Here is a 20,554-nt window from a genome sequence, read left to right on the forward strand (position 1 = left end):
GGACTTAGGGGAGTCACAGATGGTCCTCTAGGAAAAGCAGAGGCCCAACATGAACTCTTTTTTAACAAAACTGTTTTAAAATGGTTTCTTTTGATGGCCGGGCGCGGTGGCTCACGCCTATAATCCCAGCACTTTGGGAGGCTGAAGCAGGCGGATCACTTGAGGCCAGGAGTTTGAGACCAGCCTGGCCAATGTGGTGAAATCCCGTCTCTACTAAAAATACAAAAATTAGCTGGTTGTGAGTGCCATAATGCCAGCTACTTGTGCGGCTGAGGCATGAGAATTGCTTGAACCCAGGAGGTGGAGGTTACAGTGAGTCAAGGTCGTGCCACTGCACTCTAGCCTGGGTGACAGAGTGAAACTACCTTTAAAAAAAAAAAAAATCCCCAAAAGTAAAATAAAATGGTTTCTTTTGCTTTACATTATGCTTGTTGCAACAAAGCAGTTGGGTGGTATTGCATGTAGCAAGGTTTTTTGTTTTTTTTATTTCCTATACAGTATTTTTTTTTTCTTAAACTGCAGTAAAACAAACAAAAAACCCCCAAAACGCAAAATTCACTCTCCCAGGCCAGGCACTTGTAATCCAGCATTTTGGGATTGCTCGAGTTCAGGGGTTTGAGACCAGCTTGAGCAATATGGCTAGACCCTGGCTCTACTAAACAAAACACACACACAAAAAAGCTGGGCGTGGTAGTGTGTGCCTGTGGTTCTAGCTATTCGGGAGGCTGAGGTGGGAGGAATGCTTGAGCCTGGGGGAGGGCAGAGGTTGCAGTAAACCAAGATCGTGCCACTGTACTCCAGCCTGGATGACAGAATGAGACCCTGTCTCAAAATTTTAAAAAATTTTTAAAAAATTCACCCTCCCAACAATTTCCAAGTGTGAAGTACAATATTGTCAACCACATGCCATTGATGGGCAGCAGAGCTCCGGAACCACCCTCCCATCCTGACTGTGTGCCTGCTAATCAATTCTCTTCCTCCTCCCCGCAGCCCCTGGCAACCACCTTTCTATTTGTGCTCTATGATTTTGACTACTCTAAGTACCTCCTATAAGTGGAATCATACAGCATTTGTCTTTTTGTGACTGGCTTGTTTTGCTTAGCATTATTTCCTGCAGGTTCATCCATGCTGTAGCACAGGACAGGATTTCCTTCTTTTTTAAGGCTGAATAATATTCCATTGTATGTGTATGCATTTTCTTTATCCATTCATCTGTCAATGGATATTTAGGTTGCTCCAATCTCTTGGATATTGTGAACAGTGCTCCCACCAATCTGAACTCTTTAGATGTTGAGCTGAGACAGCAAATAAATGGGCTTGTGAGCTCTGGGGGGCAGAGGTCCTTCAAGGACACTATGGAGCTTCTGTTCAGCATTAGATTGGAATGTCAGGTATAAGGGAGGCTGTGGCTGAGTTAAGACAGGACCAGCTGTGTCCTGGGTCACTGGCTGCAGCCCCCTTTCCATTGTTCTCACACTGTAGCTGTGACCATGTTGGGGTTGTTGGGATAGTTTAGGATTTGCCACAGTGTATAAAATATGAAAAACCATGCCCCTGCCTCAGCCCCCTGCCTGGAACACAGTGGAAAGAGGGACCTGAGGCTTCCCACTAGGAATGCCAGGGAAAATACAGGATGCAATATTTGGAAAATGTACTGAGAAACTACTCTCTGAAATTTGAATGTAACTACATGTCCTATATTTTTATTTGCTAAATCTGACAGCCTCCCTCCTACCCACTGAAAGTCTCTCCAGCCAGCAACCAGGGACCCTGTATCCCTACCCACGTTTCCTCAGAATGGGCTGGTGTAGACACTTCTGAGCTCAGGCCTGGCTTGGAGCACTGGGGGCCAAGAAACACTCTGCTACAGTGAGCTTGCCCTTAAGCCACCTGCTTGACTGAACCCCCATCCTTTCTTCCCTCCCTCTGACTCTTGACAGGGGGTCCACCTGAACCCCAAAAGGCTGCCCTGAAGTCCATATTTTATTATCTCTTAAAAAAATTTTTCAGGCCGGGCACGGTGGCTCAAGCCTGTAATCCCAGCACTTTGGGAGGCCGAGACGGGCGGATCACGAGGTCAGGAGATCGAGACCATCCTGGCTAACACGGTGAAACCCCGTCTCTACTAAAAAAATACAAAAAAACTAGCCGGGCGTGGTTGCGGGCGCCTGTAGTCCCAACTACTCAGGAGGCTGAGGCAGGCAGGAGAATGGCATGAACCCAGGAGGCAGAGCTTGCAGTGAGCTGAGATCCGGCCACTGCACTCCAGCCTGGGCGACAGAGCAAGACTCTGTCTCAAAAAAAAAAAAAAAAAAAAAAAAAAAAAATTTTCTTCAGGCAGGTATGGTGGCTCATGCCTGTAATCCCAGCACTTTGAGAGACTGAGGGCTCAGGTGGGAGGATCACTTGAGCCCAGGAATTCAAGGCTACAGTGAGCTGTGATTGCACCACTGCGCTGTAGCCTAGGCAGTGGAGTGAGACCCTATCTCAAAGAGTGAGACCCTGTCTCTCTTTTTTTTCTTTTTTTTCAGTAGAGATGAGGTCTCACTATGTTGCTCAGGCTGGTCCTGAACTCATGGGCTAAGCAATCTTCCTGATTCAGCTTCCCAAAGCACTGGTATTAAAGACATGAGCCACCACTCCTGGCCAATCTCCTTTTTATCTTTTTTTTTTTTTTTTTTTTTTTTGAGACGAAGTCTTGCTCTGTCGCTCAGGCTGGAATGTAATGGTGCTATCTCAGCTCACTGCAACCTCTGCTTCCTGGGTTCAAGCGATTCTCCTGCCTCAGCCTCCTGAGTAGCTGAGATTACAGGTGCATGCCACCATGTCTGGCTGATTTCTGTATTTTTAGTGGAGATGGCGTGTCACCACGTTGGCCAGGCTGGTCTCAAACTCTTGACCTTGTGATTCGCTTGCCTCGGCTTCCCAAAGTGCTGGGATTACAGATGTGAGCCACCACGCCTGGCCCTCCTCTTTTTTATTCATTATTTTAATTTATTTTTTTTTTCTTTTCTTATCTTTTTGAGACAGGGTAGTTGTAAGGCCACTTGGAGCTACCTGCATTTCCAGCATGGGCCAGAGGTGCCTCTGTGAGTCCTGAAGCTTTCATCTCCAAGAAAAGGTGCGTTTGCTGCCTCCTCTGGACGCTCTGAACACGGTCAGAGGCTGCAAGGAGGACTGAGGCCAGCTCTAGAAGGACCAAGTGCTGTCTCTCTCCACTCTGCTGTGAACTTCCTTCTTTTCTTTGGCAGGGCCTGGGTCTCCTTGGCCACCCACCCAACCTGGGACTGGGCACCCAGCGGACCTCAGCCAATGCTTTATTCTCCCAAGAGGCGCCTCGTCCCTTAACAACCTCCCTGTCAGTGAAGCCTAATAGAGAAGACTCTTCTCTGCCCTGGCTGGCAAGGGTGCATGGAGCAGGAGGTGCTGGGGTGCAGGAGCCTCAACAGCGACAGAGGAGGGGGAGGCTGGAGCTCTGCAACCAATGTGGGGTTGGCCCTGGCCCTGTGGGCCTTGCGACCTGCGGTGAGAGGTACCAGTGCTAGGGCCTAGCGGGCAGCAGGGGGCGCCCCAGACCCTACCTTGCAGGAGTTTGGAGCGACTAAGGGAATTCAGAGAGGGCAATGGAGACCTTCCTCACCCCACAGATTAATACTCTCTCACTAGCAGCACAATCTCAGTGTGTCATTGCACACTGATTTGTGATTATCTACTTGAAGTCTGTCTCCCACTCTGGCCTGGTCTCTGTAAGGGGCATGTTGTCCCCACAGTGTCCTCAGGGCCCTGCAGCAGATGCTCAGTGAGTGCTGAATCAGTATCACAATATTTGCATGAATGAAAGTGGTCCCCTAGCCTGGGCATGGTGGCTCACGCCTGTAATCCAGCACTTTGGGAGGCCGAGGCAGACGGATCATGAAGTCAGGAGATCGAGACCAGCCTGGCCAGCATGGTGAAACCCCGTTTCTACTAAAAATACAAAAAATGAGCCAGGCATGGTGGTGAGCGCCTGTAGTCCCAGCTACTTGGGAGGCTGAGGCAGGAGAATCACTTGAACCCGGGAGGTGGAGGTTGTAGTAAGGAGAGATTGTGCTACTGCACTCCAGCCTGGCCGACAGAGTGAGACTCTGTCTCAAAAACAAAAACAAACAAACAAAAAAATGGTGGTCCCCAAGACCACCCCCCAGCCTCCCATCAGATCCCTGTGCTGATGAACTGTGAGTCCTGGTGGCAAAAGAACTGGCCCACCACGAGGGAGATGCAACCAGGTCAGTGCCATCCTCCTCCAGTCCTGTGCTCAGGGGCTCTCAGCAGGCAGGCACAGCCAACCTCAAGGGGGTAGCCTAGGAGTGCCAATCAAATGTGAGACTCCTGCCCTCAAGCAGCCACGTAGGCTGGTGCAGAGTCCCAGAGGGACCAGGGCTGGGAATGCAGGGCCAGGCCTGTTCCTCACCTCCTGCCTTCCCTTGGGGAAGTGGGCCAGGCAGGCGTTCCTCATGGCTATCTGTCTCTCACGCCATAGGAGCCTGGATGACTCCTAGGCAGCTCAAGGGAAGGCCGAGGGTCTCTAGGGCTCTGCTGCCCAATAGGGTAGCTACTAGCCACATGTGGCTTTGAGCACTTGAAATGTGGCTAGTCTGAATTAAGATGTGCTGTAAGCGTAAAATACACCCTGGATTGTGAAAAGAACGCAAAATCTCTCATTAATAGTTATTTTACATTGATTACATGTTTAAAGACATTTGGATGTAATGGGTTAAAAATAATTATTCAAATTCATTTTATCTGTTTTTGTTTGTTTGTTCATTTTTTGAAACAGGGTCTCACTCTGTTGCCCAGGCTGTAGTGTAGTGGCGCTATCATGGCCCACTGCAGCCTCGACCTCCCAAGCTCAAACAATCCTCCCACCTCAGCCACCCGAGTACCTAGGACTAAAAGTGTGCATCACCACGCCCAGCCAATTAAAAACAAATTTTTTGTAGAGATGGGGTCTTGCCATGTTGCCCAGGCTGGTCTCGAACTCCTGGGCTCAAGCAATCCTCCTGCCTTGGGCTCCCAAAGTGCTGGGATTACAGGCATTAGCCACTATACCTGGGCCTGTTTTTCACATTTTAAAAATGTGGCTACTAGAATTACAAATGTGACTTGCACTATATTCCTAAAGAACAGTGTTGCCAGGCCAGGCATGGTGGCTCACTCTTGTAATCCCAGCACTTTGGGAGGCCGAGGTGGGCAGATCATGAGGTCAGGAGTTTGAGACCAGCCTGGTCAATACAGTGAAACCCCATCTCTACTAAAATTACAAAAATTAGCTGGGTGTGGTGGTGGGTGCCTGTAGTCCCAGCTACTCGGGACGCTGAGGCAGGAGAATCGCTTGAACCCAGGAGGCGGAGGTTGCAGTGAGCCGAGATTGTGCCACTGCATTCCAGCCTGGGCAACAGAGCTAGACTCTGTCTCAAAAAAAAAAAAAAAAAAAGAAAAAGAACAGTGTTGCCTCAGACCAACATGTACCCTGAATCCCCCTGCCCTACATTAATCAGCAGGGTTAGGTTCACAGGTGCAATTTTATTTATTTTGTTTGTTTTTAAAAGACAAAGTCTTGCGCTGTCTCCTAGGCTAGAGTGCAGTGGCACGATCTTGGCTCACTGCAACCTCTGCCTCCCGGGTTCAAGCGATTCTCCTGCCTCAACCTCTCTATAGTCCCTGTAGCTGGGATTACAGGCATGCATCTCCACACCCGGCTAATTTTTTGTGTTTTTAGTAGAGATGAGGTTTCACCAGTTTGGCCAGGATAGTCTCAAACTCGTGACCTCAAATGATCCACCCACCTTGGCCTCCCAAAGTGCTGGGATTACAGGCATGAACCACCTCACCCAGCCGACACAGGTGTGGTTTTAGAGTGAGGGGCAAGCCTGAGTCATTCTTCTGGATCACTGTGGTCCTGCTTTGGGCTGGCTACAGGAGGAGAGAGAGGCTGTGGTGCCAAGTCCAGGGTAGCTGGGCCAGAGGGCTGACAGTCCCTTCCCATGGCCAGGTGAGTTGGTCACCCAGATACCCCCTCAGTCCCAGGGCTGATTTCCTACCAGCATCCCGTGCTGATTCCACAGTTGAGGACGCTGAGCCCTTCCCATTCACAGCTGAGCTGCTGGAGCTGGAGCTGAGAGAACATCCACAGCCTGTTTGTCCAGGTTCCTGGGATCCCTAACAAGGAGACCTCCCTCCATGGGCATTTGGGGCACACACACACCCCACCCCAAATTTACTTCCAATACCTTGTGCATTGTGGACTCAGAACATTAGATCTGGAGGCACCCTTAGGAACCTACTATCTACTGCTCTGGAGAGGAAATGGGTTCATTCTCTGTGGCAAACAACTAAGTCAGTGGCCCCAGAAGCTAAGATTCTTTGAGTTTTAATGTAACCTCTGACCTACACAGCCTTGCTTTGAGCCCTCAGAGAAGGTTCAAGACCCTTCCCTGATATAGCTTGATCCATCTTTGCGTAGGCCAAGCCCTCTGTGAGGAATGACCATCAACTTCCCTTGGGCTAGCAACAATTTTTTCATTAGGTCTCCATTGCCTGGAGGTTTTAGGGGGACAGGGGCCTGGTGACATGCAGAGTATGCAACCCAGCACACTGGCAGTGAGGTGTCCAGTCAAGACTACTTGTTAAATGAATGAATGAATCACTTCCTCAGAGAAACCCTTCCTGAACCCTCCTACCCCTAGACCAGCCCAGGCCTCTAGGAAAACTCCCAGCTCCCTCACTGCCTGTGTGAGCTACCCCCAGCAAGGACAGCAGCTACATTCCCCACACTCTTTTCAGAGCCTGACTCAGGGTAGGTGCTCAGAAAATCATGAATAAAAAACAAACTCAAGCAAAAATCTTCGCCGACCTAGGGACACTCCCTCGAGGCTCCTCCCAAACTTTCCTGCGGTCCCAGGCAGGTGGTCGTAGCGGGTGGGGCGTGCAGCAGTCCTGCCTTGGATGCGGAGCTTTACCTCTGAGCACATCTTTGACTTTGGGTGCATCCCTCATCCTCTCAATTCCACAGGAACATATTGAAGATCAAATGAAATACTGCCCTGAGGCTAGGTGCGATGGCTCATGCCTGTAGTATCAGGACTTCAGGAGGCCGAGGAGGATGGATCACTTGGGCCCAGCAATTTGAGACCAGCCTGGGCAACGTGGTGAAATCCCATCTCTACAAAATTACCAAAATCAACCGGGCATGGTGGCACGCACCTGTAGTCCCAGCTACTCAGGAGGCTGAGGTGGGAGGATCACTTGAGCCCAGGATGTCGAGGCTGCAGTGAGTCAAGATTGCACGACTGAACTCCAGCCTCGGCAACAGAGTGAAACCCTGTCTCAAAAAATAATAATAACAATCAAAAATAGAAATACTGCTCTGAAATTATAGCCCTTGGTGTGCACTGAGCATCTTTATTATGATTCCTTAGGAGGTGGCAGCAGATCCCTTGGAAAACTCAGGGATCTTGTGGTTTTGCTGAGCCCACTGTCAGGTGTGTGTGTGGGACTCCCAGGGTTCCCTACCCCATCCAATGCAGTGGAGCCTCACACCAGCCAGCACAGAAAACATTGCTTTATTAACTGCGTTTGCCAACACACGAGGAGTGCAAAGGGCTCCCTATGACACAAGCCCTGGTGGGGCTGGGGTCTGGAAGCCCCCATGAGTGAGCAGGACAGGATGGGGCTGGGAACTATGCAGCAGCGGCAACACAGAATCATGCAGGGCACAGCGGGCACTGGCCACACCCAGGTGACCATACATTCTATTGCTCGTTAAGGGTTGCGAACATGGACAATGTACAAAAAGGAGAAATAGGTCTTTGCGTTAATGAAAAATACATTTTTTCTCTACAAAGGAATCTTTTCTAATACAAGAAAATAAATATTGCAACATAAGCCAAAAATAATTTAAAATTGCTCTTTTCAATATATTTTCAATATTTCTCTTGTATATTAACAAATGGCACATCACTTTCTTTGAAACAAAGACAGAAGGTGTCTCCTCCTGTGACATTCATATCATTCCCCCCACCGTCCCCTCAAACTCACGTGGAACACAAAGTGTTTGTGCCTCTGAGGGAGAAAGTGGCAGGAGGTGCCTTAAAGAACAACCAAAGGTCTCAGACTCCAGCCCTGGCTCATTGGCCAATGTGGCCAGCGAGGCCAAGAGCATTGGAGAGTGCCCTCCCCAAGGGCTTTGCTACAGAAATCCAGATCATTTTTCAGTGGTTTGCACATGGGCAGAGGTTGGCCACATCTGGCAGTTAGCAAGGAAATGCCAAGTTCAGCCGCTGCCAATGTTTGTTAGAATTGGGCAGTTGAATCTCTAGGAATTGTCCCAGCTAGTCCCATAGTGTGCCCATACACAGTACACACAGGCATGCCTGCACGCGGACACACGAGGCGTGGCCTGGCACACCCCCCACAAACAATTCAACATCTTTGTCTGGAAACCTGGGGTGGCTTCTCCAAGGAAGCTGAGGCCCTTACATTGCAAATGCTCACACACTGTCACAAAGTCAGGCTCATTTAATAAAATAAACCCTTCTACCTTTCTTCTTCTCATTTGTCTCAAAATACATTTATGATACATAAAAATACTTTTCTTGCACATTATCCTTTGTCACATGATGAGGGGGAAGGAGGTGGTGGGCGGTCAGGTCAGTGAGAAGGGGGATGATAGCCAGAATGAGTTACAGAGCAGCTTCTCCCTCCCCGTGGAGGAGCAGTGCGAGTGGGGAGACGTGGTCAAGAAAGATCCACCTCCGCCTCTGGCCTGGAAAAGGAACCTGCCTTGCTTGGTCTCAGGGGCGGCAAAGCCCTCTACACTGGGGACAGTAGACCGGAAAAAGAGAGAAGCAGCGGTGACTAACGGGGGAAAGGCTGGGAACTCGGGGAGGATGGGTGGCTGGCATCCTTCTCCTTGCAGCCTGGTGGACATCCTGGAGGTGGAGACAGCTACCTGGAGAAGACTGCTCCAGGGCTTGGCCTGGGAGTGAAAGGGCTCCCCAAGTAAAAGGTCACCCTCATCCCCTCGCAGCAGCCAGCCAGCCTAACAGACATCTGGGTTCTGCAGGACACAGGCTCAGCGACAGTCCAGTCCAAAGCAATAGCCAATGAAGAAGGAACAGAATCCAGAGGCCAACAACATGAGCAGAGGCTCTTGGAAGAACACCAGCCACCCCGAGGCAAGGGGCCAGACTCGTTGCACCCTCTCCCTAATTCTCTGCCCACCCTTGCCACCAGGGAGGCCCAGTCCCTGCCCCAGGATGGTGTGAAGGGGCAAGGGGCCAAATGCGGAGACTGCTAGACCCTGGGCTTTCCGGGACCCCTGGCAGAGTTTGGTTGTTCTTTAAGCTCACCTCTTTGCTTCCTGCAGGGTCAGACTGGGCCATCTGGCACAGACAGGGTTGCAGCCCGAGGTGACCCAAAGCATGGGGAAGGAAGAAGTTCTGTTCAAAGGCAGTAAACAGAGACTGGGGTTGGGACGCTGACGCTGACACTGACTGGTCACTACTACCAAGGCGGGCAGGCAGACTAAACTCTACGGGGTAGCTCATGCCATCCCAACGCCCAGAATCCTTGAAGCCCACCCCACTCCCTCCAAGTCCACCCGGACTAGACACATTTGTCCCATCCTCTGAACTGAGTCATTATCTTTGTTTCCTGTTTTGCTAAAATTCACATGAAACTGAGTGTCGATGACAATGCCACTGTCGTACCTTGATAGTTTTGGAGTTAGGGGTGGATGAAGGTCAAGCTGTTCCCCATCCTGCTTATTTGCTTTATGTATTTGGGAAGGAGGGAACCACATGGTAAAGACATTTTCCATGCTGGTTTCACTGTCAGTATCTTTCCCCTCTGTGACTCTCAGAGTTTAGGAAAGCTCACAGTGGGCTCAGCCCAGGATCTGAAATCTAACACCCAGGTACACTTCAGCAGCAGAAAAGCATCCTCTTCTGAGCACTCGGGCTCTTCTCCTTGGGTGTGTGCAATGAACATGTTTCTATACTTTGATGCTAGAGAACTCCATTTTTTAAAAAGTCCAAGTGACAAGTTGTCAGGTCCAGGCTGTGCTGTATTATGGTCAAAATATTCTTTGGCATCCACAGAATGATTCGACTGATTCACTGGACTTTTTGCAAGGTTCTTGTTGGAGAAGTTCTGGCTTTACCAGTGGCGGAAGTGACCCAGGAGTAATTCATCAAAGAAAAAAAAAATGTTTTCACGGAATTCCTTTTTTGTTGTTCCCTGAGCTATCACCCTGGGGCCACTCTACTGAAACTCTTCAGAGCAACTACCTGGGAACTAGGGGGGGAGGGGGGGGCGGGGAAGGCAGGACACGGGGGATGGCTGGGCAAGGGGTTAAGGCTCAGGAACAGGGGAACATCCAGCAAGACTTACAACAGCCCCAGCGGCCAACACCGGCCCACCCTGGGCCCCGGGATCCCACTGCTTGTTGGAAGGAGGAGTTTCCAAAAGGAAACCACGGAAGAAGCTCATCTCTTAGCAGGACTAGGAAACTTGAAAAGGCAAGCGGTCTGGTCTGGTCAGCTCTGTCTGAGTGACCAGACTTCGGCCGAGACTGGCCCCGAAGGAAGGAAGGAAGTTGGAGCCCCAGAGTGATTCTCTACAGTGGGCTGGTCTGAGCCCCATGACCCTGTCTGGGCACTGGCCCTCCCTTACAGCCCTCCACCTGCACTGGCAGCTGGCTGTTTGGGAGTCCCCTGAGTAAATGGCACAGCTCAGGAGGGATTCTGGGAACCCCTTCCCAGAGCCGCTGGGCTGGGCACTGGCAGGGGCAGAGCAGCAAGGGAGGGGAGGGTGGCAGGGTGGGCAGGCAGGCCTCAGATGATACGGGCTGATCAGGAACAGCTTTCGGTTCCCCTGTAACCAGCGGGCCCTCTGCACCCCCTCAGTGCTTTCTCATATAAACTCGTTGTGCTTGTGACAGTGAGTAGACTCTGGCTGGGTATTGTTTATTATACTTCCTTGGGGATCGGTGGAGTGCAGCAGGACCCCCCAAATAGACCCCAGTGGAATCTGGGGGCAAGGCGGGGTAAGCCCTGGACTGGCCCATCTGCCATGAAATAATGCCCAAACGACAGTCTGTGTCACCCAGTGGCAGCGGGCTGGAGTCCTGAGCTCTTCTCCACCTTGCCCACTTCTAGCCAGGAGCCCAGCAATACCACGTGGGCAGGGCAGGGATGGTGCACGGGACCTGGCAGGGTCCTGGCGGCCGGAGCCGTGGAAGGAATCCTAACGTCCTAGGCCAGCACAGAGGAAAGACAACAGTGTAGAATTCAAAACTCTCTCTATATTAAAAATAAAACCACGACAGAGTGGCAGCCTCGAGGGTCTGGGACACTCGGCAGAGACTGGAAATGGCAGTTGTGACTGGGCTGAGGCCTTGTTGGGGGACCAGGGCAGGGCCTGGGACAAGGAAGGGGGTGAGTTAGGAGGCCAGTACTCCCATGCGGACCACCTCCTCTGCCCCTGCCTCCCGGGGACCCCGCTGCACCCCACCGTCCTCGGCCTCTACATCTGAGTCGCTCATCTCCCCATCAGAGAAGTAGCCATCAGTCTCAGTGTCAAAATGCAGGCTGACCTTGGGCCTCTCAGCCACAGCTGAAGGTGGTCCCATTCCAGCATCAGGCCTCGCACCCGGCAATCTCCGGGTTACCTTGCTCTCGCGGGGCGGCCGGAGCCGGCCCAAAGGCTTAGGGCTCGCTGCAGGGCCAGGCACTTGGACATCTGAGTCAGCAGCTACTGAGGCTGCCTCGTCCGGGGTCTCAGGGGCCAGTGGTGGGGGGCTTTCAGGGGTGGCTAGGATGGGACAGTCCCCGGCTGCAGGGCTGGATGGCAAGTGAGAAGACGTCCGACGTGGTGGCTTCCTGGTAGGTGGCCCTTGACCCCCCTTGCCGCTGCCTGCATCCTGGCCCCAGGTCTTCTTGGGGGCTTTGTCTGGAGTCGTCCGTGAACCAGGCCCGTCCTGCGGTGGTGGTGGTGGTGGTTTCTTCTTGGCAGGCAGGCGGGTGCGGCCTCGGGCCTTCCTAGCAGGGTCGCCAGGTCGCAGCGAGGGGTCCCGCATGAAGCTGAGCAGTGTCTCCTCATCCTGCAGCAGCTCCTCTGACAGCAGCCCCGGAGCAGGGTCCTCGCGATGCCCATTGTTCAGCGGCCACTCGCTCATGGCCATGTTCTCTGCTGTGATCTGCACTGACTGTGCCAGCCAGCTGTTGAAGAAGGTGCCATCGATGGGGAATGAGGTGGACAGGCCTGCTGAGGGGAGAGAGGAGGCAAGTGAGATGCCAGCAGACGCGTGTCCCACCCTTTCAGGAAGCCCACTGACACTCCCAGCACACCACCATGCATCTTCTCCTCTCCGTCCCCCCGTGCCAGACCCAGGTGAGCTACCTTTGTCCATCCCTCCTGCCAACACCACCAAAGAGCTGGGACTACTTATACCCTTCTCTCCAGAAGGATGTGCTGCCCTCAAGATGGGCTTCATAATTTGTGGGATGGAGTATAAAATGAAAATATAGGCTCCTTGTTCAAATATTATTAAGAATTTCAAGGTGGAGTGTTATAGCTCTTTTAGTTTGTCTAGCAGGTTTTTTGGATTTTACCAGAAAGCCTGCCATGGGGAAAAAAATTCAAGGTGGCAGCAGCAGAGCATTAAACCAAGAACAAGGACCCTGTGCAACGGCATAGGTTGCTACCCACGAAGTTGGCCCTGCCCACCACCCCCACTCTGGTGGGGTTGGGGAAGGAGGAATCTGGAGGAAAATGCCCTCAGGCCACCAGAGGGCACTCGGTCTTTATAAGCATTGCCTCCCAGAGCTTGCAGCAAACAGCTTGGATAAAGGGATCAGGCGCGAATAGGGGTAGCAAGCAGTATCCAGTCCCTCCTGGATGTCAGGGGAGAGAGGAGGCAAGTGAGATGCCAGCAGATGTGAGGGAGGCAGATCCTTCCTCCCTTACCGAGGTCTTGGGAGGGGACAGCTGGCGAGACGTGAGACTGGGTTTCCTGTTACACGCCCAAGTTATCCCCTTCTTTTTGCGGGAGGGGTGTGAAATGAAGGAACATGGTCTTGCTCTGTCACCCAGGCTGGAGTGCAGTAGCATGATCATGGTGCACTGCAGCCTCAGCCTCATGGGATCCAGTGATCCTCCCAACTCAGCCTCCTGAGCAGCTGGGAATACAGGCATGCACCACCATGCCTGGGTTGTCCCCTTGTTGAGACAGAGGGACAGAAAGGATGACCTGGGGCCTCTGTCCCAGAGGCAAGGTCTGGAAGGGGGCTCCATGATGCTCCCCGAGATCTCTGGAGGAAGCACGTGAGGTCCATGAGTCACACAGCTCCCATTAGGCTGCTCTGCCTAACAGGAGGCCTGGGACAGTGGAGGTGATGGGCAGGGCCAGGGCCTGCAGCCACTCCTCTGGGTATCTCTGGGTAGCTCCAGGAAAGTCTGCTGCTGTTGCAGGAAGGGCCTATTTAGAGGATTCTGGGAGAGTAAGACAAGGATGGGGCTTTCTGGTAGATCCGCCCCTCCCAGCATGGGGGCTGTCCTGGGGGACTCTGGGAAAATCCAGTCACCAGGACCCAGCCAGGGAAATGACTGGACAGTTCCTGAATGGGCATGGCCCAGCCTCCATCCAGGTCTACAGAAGGGGCATTTCCCAGGATGTCACACGGGGCTCTGAGATCTGTCTCCTTTGTGGGTGGAAGGTGTGTGCACCTGGGCAAGCAAGGGCCTGGTTACCGCTCTTGAGCCTCAGTCTCCTATTCTGTGCAGCTGGCCTTCTGTAGGGCAGAGCTGCAAGTGTGGTGATGGTCAAGCCTGCCCGTGTCTGCAGGCCAGCATGGCCCTCACTCACCCAGCTGCCCCAGGACTGAGTCAGGCCCCGCCTTCACTTTCTCTTTCTTCTCAGTGCTGCCCTTGGAGCCCTCGCAGCCCTTCCTCTTCGAGTCACTCTTCTTGCCCTTTGCTCTCCTCCCAGACCGCTCTGTGTCAGGGAAAGCGAGAGGAGGAGGGAGATGGTTACCCTGAGTGGCCTCAGTCAGCACCAAGATCCCTGTGTGGCAGCCCAGGAGTCCTCCATCAGTCAGTGCTCACCCTCCACAGCAAAAAGGTTGGAGCCAGGGGACGGCTGGTGTGGTGGGGTGAGCCAACTGTCCACTGTGCCCTGTGGGGGACTTGGGGTGGCCACAGGGCCACAAGGAGAGGCTCTTGCAGGACCTGGACTCTAGTCTGACCCGCACAACCTGTAGCCTTGGGAGAGAGTGTGGGTGGTGGGAAGAATGGCTGGAGGGGAGTCTGGACAGGTCAGGGCCTTGAATGCCAGGCTGAGGAGCTAGACATGTCAGTGGAAGGAACACTATCTGAGGATCGAGAGGCTTGGGGTCCATTCCTAACCCCAGGGTCAGCTCCCCTGAACCAGTCTCCTGCATTGGTCCCCTGGTTGGCTTTCAAAGTCAAGCAGTGAACTGGATGAGAGATTCAGGGTGCACCCCTGGCCCTTGTATCCTTTCAGTTCAGGCCAGGCCTCAGTCTCATCTGTTTTGGTTTGTTTTGAGACAGAGTCTTGCTCTGTTGCCCATGATGGAGCACAGTAGTACAATCATAGTTTACTGCAGACTTGATCTCCCAGGCTCAAGTGATCCTTTAGCCTCAGCCTCCTGAGTAGCTGGGACCACAGGTGCATGCCACCACACCTGGCTAATTTTCAAATTTTGTAGAGACAGGATCTTACTATGTTGCCTGGACTGGTCTTGAACTCTTGGGTTCCAGTAATCCTTCCACCTTGGCCTCCCAAAGTGCTGGGATTACAGGTGTGAGCCACAGTGCCTGGCCACATCTGTTTGTTTATTTATTTTTTAGAGACAGAGCCTGGCTCTGTTACCCAGGCTGGAGTGCAGTGGTGTAATCATAGCTCGCTTGCAGCCTCAAACTACTGGGCTCAAGCAATCCTCCTACTTCTGCTCCCCAAGCAGCTAGGAATACAGGCATGTGTCACCATGCTCAGCTAATTTTTGTAATTTTTTTTTGTACAGACAGGTTGGTCTGGAACGCCTAGCTTCAAGTGATTTTCCCACTGTGGACTCCCAAAGTGCTGGGATTTTAGGCATGAGCCACCGTGCCTGGGCAATCTCATCTGTAACATGGCATGTAACCAATGCCTAGACACTCTGGAGGCAGGCTCCTGGAGAGGCTCCCCACTGCTCTCAGGACAGTGTAAGCTCCTCCCCCAGGCTACAAGAAGATCTTGCACATGTGACCCTGGTTACCCATCACCCCTACTTTAGGTGTCTTCCTTCTGCCCGGTGCAGCCATTCCAGCCTCCTTCCAGTTTCTCTGCCAAGACATGCTCTGGCCACTAAGTCTCCAAATACGCTGTTTTTTTGTCCTGTCCTTCACCTGATTCAGCTTACAGCCCAAATATCATCTCCACTAGGAGGCCTTTTCCAGCCGCCAAGCCAGACAGCCTCGCCGATATGCACACAGCCCATGACCCACCCCAAGCGTCAAGCCTCACAACAGTGTGAGCAGCAGCTTTGGACAGGGCAAACCAGTCGTCTCCAAATGCCCCGCCCTGCCCTGAACAAACAGCTGCCTGTTGTTGACACTCAAGACAAGGAGTTGCAAATGTCCCCAGAACCAATGCGGGGATGTGAACCCTCCAGGCTCTTGACCATGCTTCTGGAATCCTGTGCCTGAGGGCACTGCTCGTGGCTTGCCACCCTCTGCTTCCTCAACTGTGGGTGCCTTGCATGGGCTTCTCCTTCTGCAGCCGATATGTGGCCACAGCCAAGTGCTAGGAGGCCTGAGATGTTGTCGGAGCATCACTGCTTCTGGGAAGACATCCCTGATACTTCTATCCCTGCACTGGCAGCAACTGTAGCCTCTGCGATACCATGTTCCTTTCTCTCTCCAGATGGTGTGTTCCACAAGGGCAGGAACCCTATCCAATCCATGCTCAGCTAATGCTGGCTGAATGAATAAACAGAAGACAGGGGGCCTGGAAAGCTCCAGCAGCCAGGAAGCTGCCACAGTCTTTGGGTACATGGTGAGCTCTGCATGGCCATGACTAGCACCTGAACTTGGCAAGGCTAGATGTTGGGGCCAGAGTGGATGGTGATGCCAAAGCACAATCAGGTCAGCTCAGCTCTCAGGCAGAAGTAGGGGCAGCAGAGGTCCTCAGTCATTTGCTCCAATGGTGGCTCAGCAGCTTTCCTCCCTCCTCTCCACTCCAGGCCCAGCTCAGCTCCGAGGCTGAAGTGGCATTGGCAGACCCCGGCTCAAAGTCTCTCTCCACCCAGCTATTTCTGCTGCATGTAAACGAAACACTGGGGTACCACTTTGGGGGCTAAGTGTTGCCCTTCTTAACATGTATACGCTCCAGGAAGGGTCCTGTGTCTGGCAATATCCACAATTAACAGGTAAGATCAATGTCAGAGCTTCCTTCAGCCTTTGATTGCCAGACCCATTAAACACATGTGACGCCAAGAGAATACGAAGAATAAGAATAAAACAGCGGAAAACACTGCAGATGCAGTGCAAGAATCCTGTTAGGGTCAGACAGAAACAATAGCCAGGTCCTATCACATCTCTGAGGCAGCTGCCTTCTTCGAAACTGACTCCCAGGCACACCAGGGTTCAGGGAAGCTCACCAGCTTCTGGCCCTTCCTGCCTCAGCACCAGCAGAGAGCCACTAGGCCTTCTTCTCTGTACCTGTTCACATGCAATCAGCTCCTGAACTGCTGTGGCCTAGTCAACCAGAAAGCTCCCTGAGGGCAGGCCTGATGCCCACATTCCAACCTCTGGCTCTTTGCCTAGTGACACACAACCCAGGACCCTGGCAGGCCCCTGTCTGGGCCTACTAATTGGATGGTGAAGGGTAGGGGTGGGGGCCAGTGGCCCCTGGCTCCACGCAGATACCCCACCAGGGTCCAAAGACACACCCTCCTTGGGACCCAGCCCCGCAAGAGAGGGCACACGGAGGTGGCGGCGGCAGGTGGGGAAGGCGCCTACCTCGACACAGATCCTGTTCAATAAGTTTCATCTGCAGGTGGAATATCTGCTCCTGGAGTTTGCAGATGGCGTGTTTCGTTCTCTCGCGCCTTGTCACCATGTAGCACAGATTTCTAACCTGAGAAAACAAGAGAGATTTTCCACCTTACTCACAGGCAACCACCCCAGACCTCCCAGCTCTGGGGACCTTGCTATGGGTAGAGGCAGTGCCAGAGGCACAGGTTACCACCATAGCCTATCCTGCCCAGAACATCTGCAAACCAATTTCCAGACCCTGAGCGCATCCTCAGTCCTGTGCTGCATGTCTCGGACACAAAACCTAAGGCCACACATAGCCTCGGCCCTGTAGTCCCTGGCTGAGCCAAAGCAGCCAGGGGAGAGCATCTGGTTAGATCAGCCCAGCATGCCCACCTTCCTCCTCGGAGTCTTACCTTCCTCGTAAGGTCAGCCACGCTGCCTCCCAAGGCCCTGCCAACATGGTTGCTCTCCTCTATAACCACAGTGCCCGCAGACTCATCAGGGTCTCACCAGGTCACCAACTTCATCCCTCTGCCTCCTGTCCAAGGCCTTTCTTTGCCAGTAAAGAAATTCTTCAGACACAAACGGCATGGCAAAAACTAACATGTGTCCTGAGCCACAAATGGCCCTGGTACTTGCAGCCCGAGAGAACGCCAGCAGAATAGCTTTGAGCAGAAAGGAAGTCCTAACCCAACTGTGCCCAGCCTGCAGCCAACTCATGTCTACCTGCTGCACTGGGACCTGAGCCAGGCTCATGCCATGCTGGCCAAGGCTTCCACATCCACATGCCACCTTCACTCTGCCAGTGACAGAACTCCTCAGCAGAGAGGGCAGAGGCCTCTCTGACTGCCTCAAGGCCAGCTGAGAAGAGCCCTCTGGGGCCTTAGACACCAGCTTCTAAGCTCATGGGACATGGACCCCTCCTATAGGTGGTCCCACAGGAAGCACCTGCAGGATGGACCATGCTGCTGCCTGCCCACCTGGCACCTTACCCTAGTGGGCCATCCCTCCCTGGCTGCTCTCAGGGCAGGCCACACTTCCGGGGCCAAGACCAAGCCCTCTTCCTTGAGACACTTCCTTGCTCTTCAGCACAGGATGGAGACTCCATTATCAGGGACAGTTGGTCAAAGCTGCTCAGCTTGAATTCTGGGTCCCACCAGGGTCTTTCCAGCTGGGACCAGGCTGTTTCTCGTTGGGTTCCATCTTCAAGGCTGAGTTCAGTCTTCATGTCCTTAAGCTAGGGTGACCTCTGGTTCCAGACCCCCTGCCTCTTGGCATAACCATCATTTCTCCCAGTCCGAGGGCAGCCAAGATCAGACCTCTCTTCTGGGTATGGGGATCCTCCTTTCTTTCCTGAGCCCAGCCGTGAAGGATATACCACAAAGGTGGCTCCAGCCTCAGGCCTCCACCCGATGCGCTCTGCATGGACTCTCCGTGGCCTTCCACACTGGTGTGCGCGCCCTCAGCTCAGACCGTGAGCACCAGGCCATCCACCCCTGAGCCTCAGCTCCAACTATCCCTATGGCCAGTACCACTCCAGAGGGCCACCCTGGGCTGCAACCACCTGGATCCAGCCTGTGAGCCCCAGCTCTAGCCTACCGGGATGGCCCACCTTCCTATCAAAACCTGGACCTCCTAAAACCACCCTCCAACCAGCCTCCTTCTCCCATACCCTTAAGCACTGGCTACAGCTCTGTGGACTTGCACTGTGTGGGGCCCTGGACTCAAGCGAGCAATGCCACGGGGGCCCCTTTCTTCTCAGGGTAGGTAGGTGCTGACCAACTACTGACAGGACCAGGTGGCTCTGACCCACACTTGGGGGTGCTGAGGAAGGCGTCTTGGACACACCAGCAGCCAGTGGGAGTGGGAGTTGATCACACAGCGGGGGCAGAGCCTGGGAACAAGGAATCCAGGCTGGGGGGAGGCAGAGCAGAGCCTCATGGCAGGAGTCTGAAGGGAGCAGTGAGGAGTGGTGGGGCTGGCAAGGGAGGAGGGCAGGCGCTGAGGCTTGCCTGAGCCAGGCCAAAGGAAGCCAAGGCTGGATTTTCTTTTTTTTCTTTTGAGACAGGGTCTCGCTCTGTTGCTTAGGCTGGAGTGCAGTGGCACGATCTCGGCTCACTGCAAACTCTGCCTCCCGGGTTCAAGCGATTCCCCTGCCTCCGCCTCCCGTGTAGCTGAGATTACAGGCATCTGCCACCACACCTGGCTAATTTTTGTATTTTTAGTAGAGATGAGGTTTCACCATGTTGGCTAGGCTGGTCTTGAACTCCTGACCTCCTGATCCGCCTGCCTTGGACTCCCAAAGTGCTGGGATTACAGGCGTGAGCCACCGAGCTCGGCCCAGGGGTGGATTTTCACACAGTGGTGAGACACTTCCCTTCTCCCTTCTTCCCTTCTCCCACCTGCAGTGGCTTCTGTACGGGATTGAATAGTGTTCCCCCAAATTCATTTTTACTGGGACCCTCACAACGTGACCTTATTTGGAAATAGGGTCTCTGTAGATACAAATAGTTAAGATGATGTCATACTATATTAGGGTGGGCCCTTGATCTACTATGAGTGGAGTCCTGACATAGGGGCCTATAGGGAGAAGGCCATGTGACCTGGCAGAGGCAGAGGCTAGACAGATGTCCACAGACCAAAGAACAGCAAAGATTCCTGGCAACCAGCAGAAGCTGGGAGGCATGAAGAGACTCTCCCGCAGAGCCCCCGGCAGGAACTAATCCTGCTGACACCTCAACCTTGGGCTTCCAGCCTCCAGAACCGTGAGGATGGATCTCACCATCCAGCTGGTGGCAGGCAGGCAGGCCTAGGAAACTAACAGGGATGCTGGGCATGAGACGCTGGCAGCCTTTAGAAGGGACTTGGTGTGGAGCTCAAGAGGGAGGGGCAGCCAGCACCCCCCCGTGGGGCAAAACTGTGGGCAGCTGTGAAAGACAGTGGAGCCTGAGGCCTCCAGCCCTTGGAGTGAACAGTCAGGGGAGAGCAGTGGATGACCATTGAGGCCAAGGAGCGGCCAGGGAGGGAGGGGGTAAACCGGGACCTCAGTGGGGACCTGGTCAGAGCATCACAGGAAAAGGACTCCAAGACTAAGGGCAGGTCTGATTGTGGCAGCCACTGCTGAGAGGGTGGGGGGATGCAGAGGTAGGCGGGGGAGGGTGCAGGCGGCCCAGGTGGCAGGCTCTGGGATGTGGCGGAAATCCGGCCAGAGTGGGCAGCAAGGATGCAAATACCATGAGGGACGACAGGAAAGGAGAGATGGGGGTGGGAGCAGAGGAACCCACGACTAGAGGGAAATAGGGAGGGAGGATTCGCTTTTGAAGATGAGAGAGGGTTGAACAGATTCAAATGTTGGTGGAAAAGGACCCACAGAAAGGAAGAAGAAAAGACAGACTTGTGAGCTGCAGGTGTGGGCCAGAAAAAAGACCCCTGTGGGGGAAGGAAGACAGGAGGGAAGGGAAGAGAATGGACCGAG

At 53.3% G+C, this 20,554-nt stretch overlaps 1 protein-coding gene and 1 non-coding gene across 13 annotated transcripts in view; one reads left to right on the top strand and one right to left on the bottom strand.

Annotated features, from left to right (window-relative positions):
* Window positions 1–7,585: 7,585 nt before the first annotated feature.
* Window positions 7,586–20,554, bottom strand: part of JADE2 (jade family PHD finger 2) — a 56,836-nt gene continuing 43,867 nt past the window's right edge. For 7 of the 12 annotated variants that reach the window (XM_008014460.3, XM_008014457.3, XM_008014455.3 and 4 more), the window contains exons 10-12: window positions 17,062–17,179; window positions 13,907–14,035; window positions 7,586–12,306 (exon numbers count right to left, since the gene is read on the bottom strand). In XM_008014460.3, coding sequence (XP_008012651.1) covers window positions 11,483–12,306; window positions 13,907–14,035; window positions 17,062–17,179 — 1,071 coding nt within the window. In that variant the 3' untranslated portion in view covers window positions 7,586–11,482. The remainder of the gene's footprint in view (window positions 12,307–13,906; window positions 14,036–17,061; window positions 17,180–20,554) is intronic. The other 5 variants (XM_038007768.2, XM_073010680.1, XM_073010681.1 and 2 more) reach the window with 3 other exon arrangements.
* LOC119618485 (U7 small nuclear RNA) lies at window positions 12,606–12,665 on the top strand. Its single transcript, XR_005234784.1, has one exon. It is a non-coding gene; the product is annotated as a U7 small nuclear RNA (small nuclear RNA).

This window comes from Chlorocebus sabaeus, chromosome 23 (assembly GCF_047675955.1).
Source record: "Chlorocebus sabaeus isolate Y175 chromosome 23, mChlSab1.0.hap1, whole genome shotgun sequence".
In the NCBI taxonomy this organism is placed as follows: domain Eukaryota; kingdom Metazoa; phylum Chordata; class Mammalia; order Primates; family Cercopithecidae; genus Chlorocebus; species Chlorocebus sabaeus.